Genomic DNA, 16,262 nt, shown 5'->3' with positions numbered 1-16,262 from the left:
ACGTGTTTTAAACTATGTAGACCGGAACTACAACCTTTACTTTCAGTTATTGAAAACAATTAACAATTTTAATTTGCAATAGTATTGTTGCCCAAAAAAAAATCACAATTATATATTTCTCTCAAATTGTTCAGCCCTTACAATGATTATAACTTTTCTCTGAAAGAAGTGATATAGCTCTTCTTATCTCAATTTCAGTAATACTTTAATGGAAAAATTATCTTTCCCAATCGTCCGCTCCTAAAAATCAGAATGAACTGTAATTGTACAAAAAGCGATATATTCTGTCAACTCTTTCGCTTTAATTGGGATGAGGTCAGTAATTATCTCGGAAGAGACGGGGCTTGGTTGATGAGAAACGGCAGAAAGGATGACATTAGGTAAAGGATGACAAGAACACTGGCCATCATGGCTGTTTGGCTCCTCTGTTCATTCACAGGAGGACCAATGGGTCTGTCCTTTTAAAGGTAAGAAAGGAGGCTTGGAGGTATAATAAAAATGTAACTGATTAATATCAGCCTCATCAGTGAAGTCCATCAAACAACAGAGACACCAGAGCAGCTCATCAGCCTCATTTCAGATAACTCAATGAATGATTTACAGTTTAATGTTGTAATTGTCCAACTAGGACAATTAGGTCGAATAATTCAACTTGATTACAAAATATTCATGGCGATCAGCAGCCATTATGTAAATTACTAATTTGGTTCAAATTTTGTTGCCACTAATGCAACAATGAAGTGAATTTATAAACGATATAAGTCACATAGCAACACAGGACATGGACCTTTAACATCCCCACCTTTGCACTAATTAACTTCATGATCACAAACAGTGACATTCATCTAAATGCAATCAAAACGTTATTTTAGAACCCAGTTAGGTCGGCCTAAATAGAGGTGCTGTCAGACTGTAATGTGAAAGAACAGCTGGAGCAGGAAACAGTAGCCGATCTATCATTACAGACGCGAGTGAAATCCATGAGCGAATGTTTGATGAGGCACTTTGCAGCACGCAGCGGTCTCCTCTGCCTGACTGCTGCTGTGAAAATCCTGATGAGACCTTCGGGTCATAAAGGTCTGAGAGGTCCTTTGCATTCTGGTGCAAAACAAACACTGTGTTTATGCTGTTATGCAGCCTAGTGGTTGTTTTCTCATGGCCTTTTTTTCGTATAATGAGTAGTAAAAAAGTTAATACAAAATCATTAAACTGTTTCTGTGCAGTGACTGACGGCTCACTTGATACTGCAGTCTTCTAATGAGGTGAAGGCACACCAATCTTGTAGAAGCCGGATAAACAAACAAACCATAATGAAGTATCTATAAACATTTTATACTCCAGCATGGTGAGTGTATATGTGTGCTTCGGACTGGGGGAGGGGTGAGCTGATACATACAATCACTGTATATATGTGTGCATAGAGAAAGTACAGCCTGTCAACATACAGTCGTTATGGAGGGAATGTCTCCTAATTTGGAACAAACAGCCATTTGGACTCAAGGCTGAACTGATTAGATTTTGGAGGTCAAGGGTCAAGGTCACTGTGACCTGACAAAATGTGTTTTTAGCCATAACTCATGACTTATGACAACATTTCATATAGATTTCTAATAGGATAAAAATGAGGAAGTGATGATATTTCATGTTCAAAAGGTTAAAGGTCAGCTTCACTGTGACATTATGTTCTGCAAAATGCTTTTCCGCCATTATTTCAAGTTGTAGTCCGTAAGAATTGGGATACGTTGTTGTTGTTAGAAGCTGCTTTGGCGGTAAGGTGCAATTACAGGTGCCTCTGGGACCTCATCTCCCACAGTTCCTTTCGAAACCGAACAGTAGATTGGCAGCTCTCACCTGCACAGGTGGCATGATGCCTTCACATGCAGGAGATCCGAAGAGAGAAGAGGAACGACATGAAAAGTGTCACTAACTCCGCGCCGCATTTAACTTTAGCGCGGAAAAAGAACCAGACACACAGATTGTATTTTTAGGCAAAGCAACAAATACAAGCACTTTCATCAGTGGGTAATATGATCAATCCCCATTGTTTTAACTCACTCTTTAATGGATAGGAAATTTAACACACAATTACCGTGATGAAAATCTTATGGACTGCAACTTTTACGCCATAATTCAGAAACAGAAGGGGAGACATTTGGTCGACTACTGAATGACACTAATCCTGAAAATGTGATGATTGTATCGATGTTCTGTGCTGCCGGGTTTAAGATGTGTGTATGCACTCACGTTTCTTCAAAAAATGAGTAGTCTTCATTACATATATTATGTAAGTCTGGAGAGACATGGCTGGTAACGCCAACTTGACTGGTCGGCGGAGGCATAGAACCACAAGGCAGTAATTCTATTTATTTTCTTTTATGTTGTGCTGCCTGTCTATTTCTGGTAGTCGTTCCTGCGTAGTGGGTAGCTGTGTGTGCTGCTGAGTAACTCACTCTGAGTGAAGCGTGGAGGGTTGTCGTTGACGTCAGTGAGCTTGACAGTGACAGTGGTGGTCCCAGATAATCCGCCCAAGTGGCCCCCCATGTCCTTGGCCTGAAGCAGAACCAGGTACTGGTCCTGGGTCTCCCTGTCCATGTCGGGTACAGCCGTGCGCAGAATGCCTGGGGAATAAACATAAACATTAGCATCAGGGATGCCATGAAGCATTTAAAGCAGGGGAAATTAGGCTTTTACTCTGGCGAAACTGCAAATGACCATAATATATCTGTTTGGGACTAAAAGGTTTTTTTTATCAATATTTATGACTCAATGATTACCAGGCACTGGACCTTCTGGCTTCAAAAATACACTTTCTGGCCTGTGCTCTGTTTTGGAACAAAATCTGCACATTGGGATCTCATCCAGCTCTACTCACATTTTTAAATACAGACAATCCTAATTACAAGAGTGGTATCGCTGTCTGATAAGGCATACGTTATAATACACTAGGTGTACAAGCTGCAACTAATGACCATATTATTTTCAATGAAACTAGTATTAATACTTGGCGGCTGACTGAGCTCAGACAGAATTATCAACTAGTTTCTGTTTACATCTTCAGTCTGACTTCTTCTTCTTCTAACTGATTTCCACGGGAGACGGGCATTTGATTGACCAACCCTAACCAATATCATGGGACTTCCTGTGCTAACTGGAATAGGAATAAAACAATCAATCTTGCGGCTCTTCTAAATTTTCAAAAATGTTATCGGACCGTATCGCTGATACTGAAATTAGTCATTTTAATTTAAAGTTGTTTTCAGCTCAAAACAATTTATCCACCGCAGTACAGTGGCGACTGTGGACTGTATGGTTGTGACAGATTAGACTCCGGTGGAGCCTTTGATGTTAGAACATTTAACTAACTTCATTGTGATAAGCCAGTGAGTGCTTTCTCTGTAAATACACTGCCTGACAACAGCGTTAGTCCCGCCCATGGGGCCTTAATGGCTTATGGCTAGTTGCTCATTGGCTCAAATGTGTTTTCAATCGAGGAAACACAGTTTAATGTCACAATGTCACAATGACAAATGAGTCGACTCAGTTGAGTGGATGGATTCAAATGTCTGGACCCAGGTCAGCTTGGTGCATCAGTAATAGTAATAGACTGATACATAGGCTGGACGATATTATTGGCAGATATTTACGCTTTTTACGTGTATCAGCATCGGCGGATGCGGGCTGCTGCGGCCGATTGTTTTTTCCTGGCATTATTTACAGACAGATGTCCACAGGCAGCTCCGTGTTGCCGAAGATGCCTTTTTTAAATTCAATAAATGTTCCTTTTTTGAAAATTGAGACTCGTAACATTAGTAATCATCGTTGTGTGATTTTTATGATGTAAACTGAGGGAGCAAAAGTTGTATCGCCTCCAAATATCGTCTCAAGAAAATCGGCAGTCTGTATCGGTCATCGACTAAGGCTGATGGAAAAAATCGGCATCGGCCCTAAAAAAAATCCATATCGGTCGATCACTAATCAGTAACTTTATAAATACTTTTGCTTTGTCTCTCAAACCAGCTCTTTAACTCAGCAATGTAATGTACAGTTCTTTTGTTAGCAGCTTTTACAATCCTACACTTGATGGATTATTGTAATTGAATGTAAAGATCCTTTATTAATGACTTTCTAACATGTGTAACTACAGACCTGAGGGCTGATTGTTCTGTGACAAACCTCTGACCATTTTCAGTGGCAACTGGACTAACTGTGTTCCAACAGTAAAACAGCAACTCCAGCTGACTTAGAAATAGTGGACTGAGAATCCTAACACTATTAATGACTTATTAACATTGATTACAGCCTTCTGATCGCTTATTATGAACTGACAAAGTCACAACTCTTTATTGAAGGCTGCAGTTAATCGTGTTTGTACGTCATTAATAAGAGGTTGCAGGTTTGTTGCTTTCCAATAAGCCATCTACCCTGCAGTTATACACTGATACATTTATAAGTTGATACATTATAAGTTGGTATTTCACAGAGGCTGGTCCAGATGTTCTGCAGCTCTTCTAGAGAGGGTAACTGTAAAAGGATTTATAGAAGGGGTCTGCTTGATGATTAAAGAGATACAAAGACGGAGTAAGTTATGCCGCAGCCAAATGGATTTTCTTACAACTGGGCAACCTAAAATTTGTTCTTATGGCTTATTAGTGATAAAGCTGGACGGGTGAAGTACTTTGATACATTAGCCGATACTAGCTTATCGCAGATACTAGTGCAGTGCCCGTTAGAGGCTGACATTTTTTCCTGTGGGATTCCCACAGGATGGGAGTCAATTTCACAATTCATCACATTAATGGGATGGGAAGGGGGAAAAAAGTCAATTGGATTGGAATCATAATAACAATACAGAGATGGCAAAATGAAGTCAGCAGCTATTAGTTAGCACATATGCTATTAGTTAGTATATATGCATCAAAGCATGAGCACACGTGTCGCTTTATGTTAAGCATGTGGCGCAGCCTAAAATGCGGTACCTTTAGTATTGAGAATCATTGATAGTGGTCCTCTCTCAATACACTACAGTGTGCACATAACACACTAAGTATGTCCTGTAGATCTCAAGAGCTTGCTCTCGACACTACACTTCCTTGGGTTCTCAGTAATACATCAGAGCAGACATTACCTCCACTTTAGTAAGAAGATACCAGCATGTGTCGACTGTAACACATCAAGAAACTGTTTAGAAAATGTAGATATGTTGAGCTAATTTCCTTTAACTGTAAAATGTCGGCAATATACACATTTTGGTTGCAGTTCTTATAAAAACAAATATAAGATATCCTTATCATACATATATAATATTATGCATATTATTCAATTTTTTTTAAACTCTAATATCAATAATGTATCAGATTGTGAAATACAGTATCAGTTGTGTCAAAATAACTGATTTAGGAAGCAATAATAAATAATGTATTAGCCACCATGAGCCTTATTAGAAAGTAGTGTCCACTTCTATTAGGTAATGTAACATAAGCATCCTTATTGTATTAATAGGACTGTCATTTTACTTATGTGCTTAATTCATGTAAACACAAACAGGCCTGTCAGTGTTGATAGCAGGTCCTCCATCATTATCAATGGTAATAACGACCAAGTTGTTGCTTTGTAAAAAACACAACAAAACATAGCTTCAGTTCTAAGGATTAAAATGGTTCTAATCTAATTGACATATCTTCTTAGACCTCTTGGGCCTCCCAGAGCCTGCATGTACGGGGCCTAAGCTGATTGTGTTCTGCTTAATGATGCTGCTATAGGCCTAGTCTGCCAGGGGATAATAGTTGTCCTGATACTCTGAGCTTCTCTCCTCTCTGTCTGTATCATTCATGTCTCATTAATGCGTGTTACTAATTTAACTTCTTCCCCGGAGTTGTTTGTGTTTTGTCATCTCGCAGGTCTCTGCTGATCGTGGTGGTGCCTGCTGCCGTGGTCCTGCATGACGCTTCCTGTTACTATTATCACTATTACTCATATATACCATCATTAGTCTTATATTATTATAGTTATCGTTACTTTTGTGGTTGCTCGTATCTCTGGAAGTATCTCTCTGTCTTCTTTGTCTCTCTCTGTATCTCTGTCTGTCCTTGTGTCTGTCTTTGTCTCTCTCTGTCCATCTGTCTGTCTTTCCTCTCTTTCTCTCTCCTTTCGTTCGACGTTCCTGCCTGTTACAGGGAAGGTTTTGAACGCCACTGTGTACTCAATGGGGGAATTGTTGAGTCTATGTAAATCATAAATAAGTCTTATAAATAAGTGGTCTTTACCTACTCTGAAAAGTGTTATGATTTGGCCTTTCAAAACCTAGTGGACAATGTCAAACTGCCTCGTCATCAGGCTGAAGACGTGACAGCTTTTCTGACTTACTGGAGACACCAAGCTTCAATCTGACAGCAACAATATATTACCTAATGTACAGTTAAAGGCACACAGAAACACACACACACAGAAACCCCCCCCCCCACACACACACACACACACAAACACACACACATATATATATATATATATATATATATATATATATATATATATATATATATATACAAACACAGATATGTTAGGAAGCTTGTATGGGAAAGATAAATCACCCAACACTGACAGCCAGACATGCTGACAGAGCGTAAAATCTGGTTCTGTATCTCACACTCTTTAACAGCACACCAAGGCACACATTCAACATCGATCACCTCCTCTGTGTAAGTGACCTCATTCTGCAGCATTTGATTGGGTGTTGCACATCAAGTGCTGGCTGCTCTCGTCCAACACCAGCCAAAAACACCAGCCTGGGATGACTTGGCAGCTCAAGGTGAATCACATTCAGCGCGGGCTGTTTTGAATGCTAACGAACAAAGCAGGAATGTGTCTAGTTTTCTGAGCAGAATTCATAAGCAAATAAACTGAATATATGAGTGAGAATATGCTCGCCTCAGAGTGTATGCTTTTGAATAAGACCTTTGGTGATGGAGCCAACGAGAAACGGAGGGTGATTGTAAAAGGGAGATAGGGAGCCCAGAGAAGAGAGAAGAGAGAAGAGAGCAGACACGTTCAGAATACTAAAGCTTGTCTAATAGAACGGTGTCACGGCTAATACACACAGGGTGGAATTAGGTTTATACTCCCCAATTAGCATTTCAAAAAGCGCCGCAGCTCTCTACGCTCGCTTCAGAGGGCCTCACATGTCAAAGCAATCAATTACTAAACATTGACATTCAATGAGGAAAACACAAGTATTGGCCACCTGTGACCCGTGTGGGCAAAATAAACGTTCCCCCATATACAGAGGGAAACAGGAACAACTACAGCAGCCTCATTGTGTGTTAAGTGTTTATGCGTGCGCTGTCAATCAAAACAGCATCTGAAACATCCGACTGTTCAAGCTCCATTTCTGAGCCAACCAAGGAATGATCTCCCCCTAAGGTACGACGCTAAAAAAAGTAATCATAATAAAAGAAAATAAATAAATAAAGGACCCCTCGCTGAAGAGAAAACTTTTTGCCCTTGGGTGACATGCAAGAAAGAGCTCATATCAAGAACACACACGCAACTGAAGGGTTCCTTTGTGCCCCCTGTAATCTATCCTATGTAATAGTTCATAAACCTTTGCTGACATCTCTCTTTGAACACATGTCTGTCTGCCTTTGCCTCATCCAGAAATAATAACATTAGGCTGCTGTGTTTTGTGTTCAGGCCCTGGCAGCCTGAATACATTTCTGCCAACTCATACTAGAGCGAAACAGGGAGGGGGAACACTGGGAGAGGGGGGAGATACGTGTGTGTGTGTGTGTGTGTGTGTGTGTGTGTGTGTGTGTGTGTGTGTGTGTGTGTGTGTGTGTGTGTGTGTGTGTGTGTGTGTGTGTGTGTGTGTGTGTGTGTGTGTGTGTGTGTGTGTGTGTGTGTGTGTGTGTGTGTGTGTGTGTGCATTTGAGAGGAGGGTGTTTATGGCGGAGGGAAAAGGGAAGTTGGAAAGATGGATGACTAGTGTGACAAGAGACCGAGGGATACACTTGGCGTGTGTGTGTGTGTGTGTGTGCGTGTGCGTGTGCGTGTGCGTGTGCGTGTGCGTGTGCGCGTGCGTGTGCGCGTGCGTGTGCGTGCGTGTGGTACGACTAATAGAATGGAAGAAAGCAGGGGAAAAAAGGATGTTTTTTTCTCTGTCTGTGTATGCAGCTCATTCTCGAATGCTTAGCTCCACCTGTGTTTGCACGCTCACGTACACCTGCATGTAAGCTCACGTGTGTGCGTTATCAGGTCTGTCCATTCTCACATGCTTATCGCTGGGTGTGTTTACGACTCAGGCCTGAATTCACTTGTTTGTTCGTACAATATGTGTGTTTGCACACCAACATCTTGAGTGTATTTGCTTTTCTGCAGCGTGTGTGTATTTGCTTTCTGACATCTGCGCATCCTTTACATTTCTCCGCCCATGTGTGTCATGATGGGAACACACAAGCACTCATGGATATATAAACACACTCACCTGTCTGCGGATCGACAGAGAAGTACTGTTGGCCCTGCACCAGTGTGTACACTAGCCTGGCGCTGTTCCCATAAGTCGGGTCATCGGCATCTGTTGCTGTCACCTGGATTATAGACGTGCCTGCAGGGAGGAGAGGAGGAGGAGGTGGAGGATAATAAAAGGAAAGAGGGCAACAGGGTAGGAAAAGCAAAGACAGGAGAGAAGGGAGAGAGTCAAAAACAAGGCAGAGCTAGAGCTAAGTGAACAGACTACAGCAGCACTTTAAGAGCACAAGAAAGCTCTCACTCCTTCTTTTTCAATCTCTTACCAATGGCAGTGTGACAAATACTTTATTCAGCCCCCCACACGCACCCTCTCTCTCCTCCCTTCTCCTCTATATCCCTCCATTCCCTCTGACTCACTTCATTTCTCTTCATCTCCGTCGCCAATTCCCTTTAGCTCCCTCTCTCAATCGGATCGTCTGTCTCTTCACCGGCCTGCTTTTCCCTTTTTAAATCTACTGCTTGTGGAGTGTCAATTTGGCAGGGACATTTTTTGCAATTGTTAGCAAAAAAGGGAAATATACTAAATACAATATACACGTTGCATATGTAGCATATTCATATAGTATGTCTTTATTTATTCAATTGCAGGGAGAAATACTTTTCCCAGCGGGACACAAGCAACACAAGGCAGGAGGATTAGTGGGAGCAGCTGCAACCTTATCTCTGATCAAAGCCATGACAGTATCACTATGGGGAAGATAGGTGGTGTGTGTGTGCGTGTGCGTGTGCGTGTGCGTGTGCGTGTGCGCATGCGTGCGTGTGCGCATGTGTGCGTGCGTGCGTGTGTGTGTGTGTGTGTGTGTGTGTGTGTGTGTGTTTGTGTGTGTGGTATGCAGGGAAAATGGGGAGCAGGGCATCATCGACTACAGGTACTTTAGAAAGAGATGGGTTATTGACAGACGGCAGATGTAAAATCTGCAAAGATTGCACCAAAGAGTGTTCAAGAAGGAGAACAAGAGAATGTGTGTGTGTGTGTGTGTGTGTGTGTGTGTGTGTGTGTGTGTGTGTGTGTGTGTGTGTGTGTGTGTGTGTGTGTGTGTGTGTGTGTGTGTGTGTGTGTGTGTGTGTGTGTGTGTGTGTGTGTGTGTGTGTGTCTGTGTGTGAAAGGATAATGCCAGTGTATTACTTGGGTCTATATTTATGGAGCTTCACCAGCTTTATCTGCAGAGTACTTTACTTTTGAAAGTACATTTGCTGGTAAACATTTGCACTTATACTTAAGTATGATTTTGAGTGCAGGACTTTTACTTTGAATCAAGTATTTCAACAGATCTGAGTACTTCTTTCATCGCTGTTTCCCAAAGTTTCTGTTTTCAGGACCTCCTATTCTCTTATGATAACACTCAGTTTTTGTCTGAACAACTATTTGCAGCCGGAGTGCACCTACAGTAATATGTTGGAAATAATCCTTGATTTCTTGTTTAACTAATTGCAATAAAAACAGTATAGTATGACTATTAATACACAGTACATTCTGTATATAATCTGTATATGAAACTGAGAGCAAGTTAAGTTAAACAGGGAGCAGGATTTTCTTTTACCTGTGATTGCAGATGTTGTGTCAAGATTTTTAATCCATGCTCAGTTTTGATTTATTTCTCCATTTCACACATTTTCTTACTAACTAGAAAAAACTATAACATCACTATCTTCAATTTCAGTTTCATTTCAAAGCATTCCTTCACCACAACAGCTTCACTCAAAGACTGACAGACTACAAAGTGACTGCTATTGAATCCCTTTACGTTTCAGGCCTTTTTTCCCCCATTATAGATATTGTAGATTAGGGCTGGGGAGAATAAGTAGATAAGTAGACAGAAATGTTTCTTTTGACAGCAGTAAATACTAACCAGACCTCGGGATCAAACTGTTTTGCTGGGGTTGATGCAACAAGTGCAAGGCACAGGCAAGCCTATTGGTATTCAGCCTGCCAGCCTTGCTATACAGCCAGTCACACTGCTGCCATGCATTCATCTGGAACGCATGTTCTTACCATAAGACATCTGTCCTCTTGGGTAGAGGGATAGGAGTCGCCCCCTAGTATATATATATATATATATATATATATATATATATATATATATATATATATTTATTTATTTATTTTAATATAAATATTTATACTCAAGGTTAAACTTTCAGTGTGAGTCAGTCTCCCAGAATGCAGACACAAATCTGGTAAGATGTTTATACTCAGTCGAGTGAGACCAACACAAACAAACAAATTTCAAGCGGGGAACTGGCTCGGTTCCAGCGCACCTTGCATCAGTGTCTCATTGTCATAGATGAGACACTGACTCCCCCCTCTAAACCCCCACCCTCACCCTTAAATGTCTCATGTAACAAGTCTTTGATAGGATCCCTCACAGAAGTACTATCTTCTCAGTCACGCATGCTGCAAAGCGCCTTGGTAAATATTGAATCATCAAGTAAATATTGAATCCATGATTGACTGAACAACTCAATCTAAAGACTGAGATGCTTTGAGGAGCGGGCGCTCATAAGGCAGCTGATAGGATTACTAAATAGTGCTGGTCTCCATCGAGCCTCTCCCTGGGACCTGTCCCGGCAGGATGCTTGCAGGCAGGGTCATTATTCTAATCTGAATTAAACATTGAGTAAGGGAGAGACCTTGATGTTTAGAAACAACCTTTAAAAAGGCGGATGATGAGGACCTCAGGCCACATTTGTTAAACTTTTCCATACTAACCAGTTTAGGGGTGAATTATTTAAAATAATACCCTCTTCTCTGGCAAATTTGAAAGTTTTCCTGAAAGCAATTCTCCCTGCTTTTAAAAGGCAAGCGTGCTCCTGAGAGTAGAACCCATTTTCAAGGGGCAAGGCTGAGTTTAAATGGAGATTAGAGTACTTTCTGTACATACAAACTGTTTCCTACAGGCACTCAGCAGTCATGCTCGGAATTACAATATCAGAAAGTTATTGTCACATTTATCTGCAGTATGAGTGCAAAAAAAAATCCCCACGTCGCTGCCCTCGCCTCTTATTTCATTCCTTTTCCAAGCACTCCTGTCACACAGATCTTTCTGCTGTCATGGGAATATTATCAGGTCACTGTGGCTGTGACATTCACTCTATCACAGCATCTTTCTATCGACGTGGGAGATCATTTTATAATACTTTAGAATTTCTTAATAAATTGGATTAAAAAGGGTAATTAATCATATTTGTATGTAAATACACCCTAATCTCACAGAACAGTTCCTCTGCTTTCGAAGAATGACTCCAGTCTGCTCTCGTGCATTTAGCTGATAAAGTCTTCTGTGGTTTTGGGGGGGGTAAACATTATCTGATACACAGACGCTGCCATACATCAATGCCAACAGGAAACAGGGCAGTGTTTAAACAGGAATTTTTAAACTGTACCCTCAGATGTGCTGTAGATTTTCATGTTCTACCAACTGAGGTATCCTGAATAGACTTTTGATGGCTTTTAAGGGGTTTGCCCCAGAAACCCACTTTTCTTTCTTTACCTCGACTATCGTGGTGGCTGAATTTATTCATTTTGAAGAATCCGTCGTTTCTGCTACAGTAAAAGCATTTCAGAGTGTATTGCCTCACAAACTGAGGGCTCTATTTCCCCGACACTGGCTGCAGGCGCTTAGATTGCAAGTTCGGGTGGGTGTGACGGACTAATTCTTAGTTCTCGTTGCAATGTGTAGAAGAGGCTAGAAAAGTATGAATATATGATTGGTAGGATGAATACAATATCCGCAGTTGGATTCAGGGTGAATTTCAGTTTTTCAGTATTTCACCTCAGCTCTGTGGCAAACTCTAGCTTAACTGGTGTGCCCCATGTGGGCTCTTCTTGGCCTGGGTTCAAATCCAACCTTCGGCCCTTCGTTGCGAGTCCTCCCCCCTCTATCTTTGCCTTCCTATCCATCTACTACTATCTAATAAAAGCACACAAAAAACAAAACTGAAGTCAGCTCCTTATCACATTTAAAAGCAGTCAATGAGCCAAGAAGAAACTGCTCTTCTCTGGAACGGGCAGATCCTAAAGCAGCGGCACACTACACACAACTCAAATATGAAAAGACTGCATCCCTAATGTCTTCTTTTATGTAGTACAACACAAGCTGTTTCTGTTTGCTCATACTTTTTATGCTCAAATGATTAAATATATTCAGTTAGTTATATCTGTGTACTAGACATTTACATGCACACAATCAAGCCAAGCACTGAGACTAAAACAATAGTCTGTTTAAGCCATTTGCATGATTACATAACCTAGGAGCGCCCCATAATAATCATATTATTAGTATTATAATTACCCCAAACTGTTTGGCCTGTGCATAATTACAAGCTCCACATCTCTTAAACTTGAGACTGCAGATGGAGTGTACTGGATCATTCCCGCTGCTGTATGATGTCTACAGGTATTTCATCAACAAAAGGAGAAAATACCACATACATCCTACAAGCAGCTGAAGTGACAGTATTATTAAAATCCACCCATTAATCTAAACCATTACAGAATCTGCCTACATTGCATTTAAATTGTATTCCCATTTGCATTCAATTTTCTGGGTTTCAGAGAGGTCTATGTGTGCACATTCGCCAACTCCAGCCATGAAATTTTCTCTGTCTGGTCTGAGCAGGCGGAAACAGGGATGCAATTTCATGCCAAAAGAGTAATAAAATTGAACAGCACCACCTGACCTGCCTGCTCCCAATAAAAGTGTATTTGAGTAACTCACATCAAACTTTTACAAAAGGCATATACTGTATGATGTAGAATGTACGTGCTTTCAAAATAAATGTGCCCTTTTTGGTTTGTAAAGTTGCTTTAATGTTATATAAATAAATATATATAAATATCTTATTCAAAATATTTCATGAGAGCAGAGACTGTAGCTCGTAACTGCGCTGAGGGCCCTTTAAAAACTATATCTAGGTGTTGCAATCTGAAAAAAGGCAAAGCTGTGTTGAAACTATACAGAGGGGAGTATTTCACTTTCTTCCTGCTGCACCCGCCAGTCAGTTTGCCAGATTTCTTACATTAGTACACTAAATGTTTGCACACTTCTTCTCAGCGTGCCTTTGACATTGCAAAAGTCTTTAAGCCTAAAGGGAGGCAGCAAATATCAAACAGGCCTCTTATTAACATATCATATGGACATGCGTCACCAAGTTGTTCATTTATTAGACCTCGAGCAGGTTAATCTCTGTTTTTACTTAATTATATTTCAGTTTATTATGTGCTAATAATAATTTGGGCAGTGGCTCCAGGCATACGATGTTGCTTGTTTTGAATACAATATCAGTTCAGCTCAATAAAATGAAACTGTCAACACTATTACAGCTTCTCCTTGAATATGAGCCTCAGTGCTGTTGATGAAAATGTACTTGATGCATATTTATATATGATTGATGTTACAAAATTTGTGAGAACATAAGTAAGTAATTGTTTGTTTGGTTGTATCCTTGAATCACAACACCTGAGAAATTAGGATTTGCATTATAATGTCCCTCAATCTTCAAGTGCTTGTCCCTATCGGGGTCGCGGGGGGGGGGCTGGAGCCAATCCCAGTGGGCGTGTTGCGGGGTACACCCTGGACAGGACACCAGTCCATCACAGGGCACATAGAGACAAAAAGAGACAGAAAACCATGCAGACTCCCATTCACACCCACGGCAATTAACAGTCATCAATTAACCTAACACCTGCATGTCTTTGGACCGTGGGAGGGAGCCGGAGAACCCGGAGAAAACCCACACAGACACAGGGAGAACATGCAACCTCCACACAGAAGGGCCCCTAGCTGGGATTCGAACCGGGAACCCTCTTGCTGTGAGGCGACACACACTACCGTGCCGCCCGCATTATAATGATAATTTTAACAGATGATTCTGTTACTTATGGCTCTGCTCCTACAAAGTATCATCCTCTTTGATACTGTACAACACATCTTTCATGAGCTGAAACTGACTTGGACTCCTAAAAAAAGCCACTTAACCGTTCATCTATTGTTGCTTTTTAGGGCAACGTGACTGAGTCCAGTTCTTCATATAAATACCCATGAATTTATTGATGAATCCCTCTCATTTAAAGCTCACATTCAGCAAGTTCTGAAAAAGCTGAAGTGAAGCAGTGAGCCCTGAGGTTCTTTTCTTGGTTGGCCTTTATTGTCCATCCATAGAATTAATTACTGGCATGTCCTTGTTCATAAGGCAATTCTTAACTTGCTTCCTTCATATCTGTTTGAATTTATACATCTGAGAATTACTGGAAGCTTCCGCCTTCGCTGTGTAATATATTTGTAAGACTCTTGCTATATCCGTACCTAACGTCCGTCTTGAAACGGTGAAAAGTGCTTTTAGATATGCTGCTCCTGCGGCTTGAAATTTGCTGCAGACTGATTTGGGTCGAGGGGGGCTGGTCTTTTTCAATGTTTTTAAAAGTAGATTGAAGGAGTTGGAGAAAGCTGCATCCCGATGCAGATGCTTTGACTGTGCTATTCGCAATTACTAGTCTTTTGTTTTTGGTATAATCATTCTTTGATTGGAAACTGCATTGTTTGTAACTGTTATATATTATATCTCTGAAACTTTGTTTAATGTCTGCAGCTGTCTTGGCCGTGTCACTCTTGTAAAGGAGATATCTTGAATACATTAGATAAATGAAAATAAAAAATAAAAACTTAATATAAGTCAACTTTGACTTTTGGTTTCACCCGGGACAGGAACAGTGATCTCCTGGGTGAAATTCCTGTGTGTCTTTGACCCAATCCATCCACTCCAACCTCCTCCCAACTTTGGCAGACTGTGTTTACAAATGTATTTTGTCACTTTATATCACTGCATCACTTTATTTAGTTGTACTGTAACTTAGTTCAGTAAGAAATGCTGCTACACTCTTAACACTTATCGCTCCTTCTCACTTATTTAGTTGTACTTATTTCATTTAAACATGCTGCTAAACTGCACGCAGCGTATTGTTGTATAATGTATTTACCTACGTTTAACCACAATGTCTGTTGCTTTCTGTCACATTTAGTTATTGTTTGATTTATTTTATGTTAGCTTTATTTTGATTGGATTATGTTTTTATGCTTATTGTTACTCTGATCCTTTCCCATCTTTGTATTGAAACTGTTGCACAATCATTTCCCTCGGATAAATAAAGCTTCTTGAATCTTGAATCTTGAATGTATTTGTGATATGTCAAAAACAATCTTTCCCTAAAAACTCAATTGAGAATCCAACCAAGTAAAGTACCAAAGTAACCAAACGACCAACTCATCAGATTCGGATTCAAATGTTTCTGAACTCTGATTGGAAATCAGAATACAGATATCCGTCATGTAAAAAAAAATGACCCACATTGGTGTACATTTTTGCAGAAAATATTCTGTTTCCATAGGATCACATACCTCATAGTGGGAAGCTAATCGAGAAAATACGTTTTCAGGGACTTTAAAGTTTTGAGTTTAAAAATGACAAAATGGCATGCCCCTTGTTCACATGCCCTCCTCCCCTCTGCATCCCTAGAGAGAGTGCAGGGGCAGAGAGGTTGTTTAGTTGAATATGAATGAGGTTTGTGCAAGTTAGAATCTATGGCCCGACCATGGCTCTGAAATATCCTTATCCTAACTGTGCTGTGTACTGATAAATCCACGGCGCTGCTGCTGTCCATGGTTCTGAAGAAGCAGATGGATTTGTCTCATCCTTCTGTCAGTTTTGTCTTGGATTTGGGGAGTTGTTCATGGCACATTGCTGCA

At 40.7% G+C, this 16,262-nt stretch overlaps 1 protein-coding gene across 1 annotated transcript in view; it reads right to left on the bottom strand.

Annotated features, from left to right (window-relative positions):
- cdh24b (cadherin 24, type 2b) overlaps positions 1–16,262 on the bottom strand; it is a gene marked incomplete at its 3' end in the record, with an annotated part of 92,107 nt that overhangs the window by 52,606 nt on the left and 23,239 nt on the right. The window contains exons 3-4 of the mRNA XM_083929074.1: positions 8,477–8,596; positions 2,451–2,618 (exon numbers count right to left, since the gene is read on the bottom strand). Of these exons, the coding sequence (XP_083785200.1) occupies positions 2,451–2,618; positions 8,477–8,596 (288 nt within the window). The remainder of the gene's footprint in view (positions 1–2,450; positions 2,619–8,476; positions 8,597–16,262) is intronic.

This window comes from Echiichthys vipera (genome assembly GCF_963691815.1).
Source record: "Echiichthys vipera genome assembly, chromosome: 15".
NCBI lineage: Eukaryota > Metazoa > Chordata > Actinopteri > Perciformes > Trachinidae > Echiichthys > Echiichthys vipera.
Note: the sequence above shows the minus strand (reverse complement) of the source record. Positions and strands in the feature narration are given on the sequence as shown.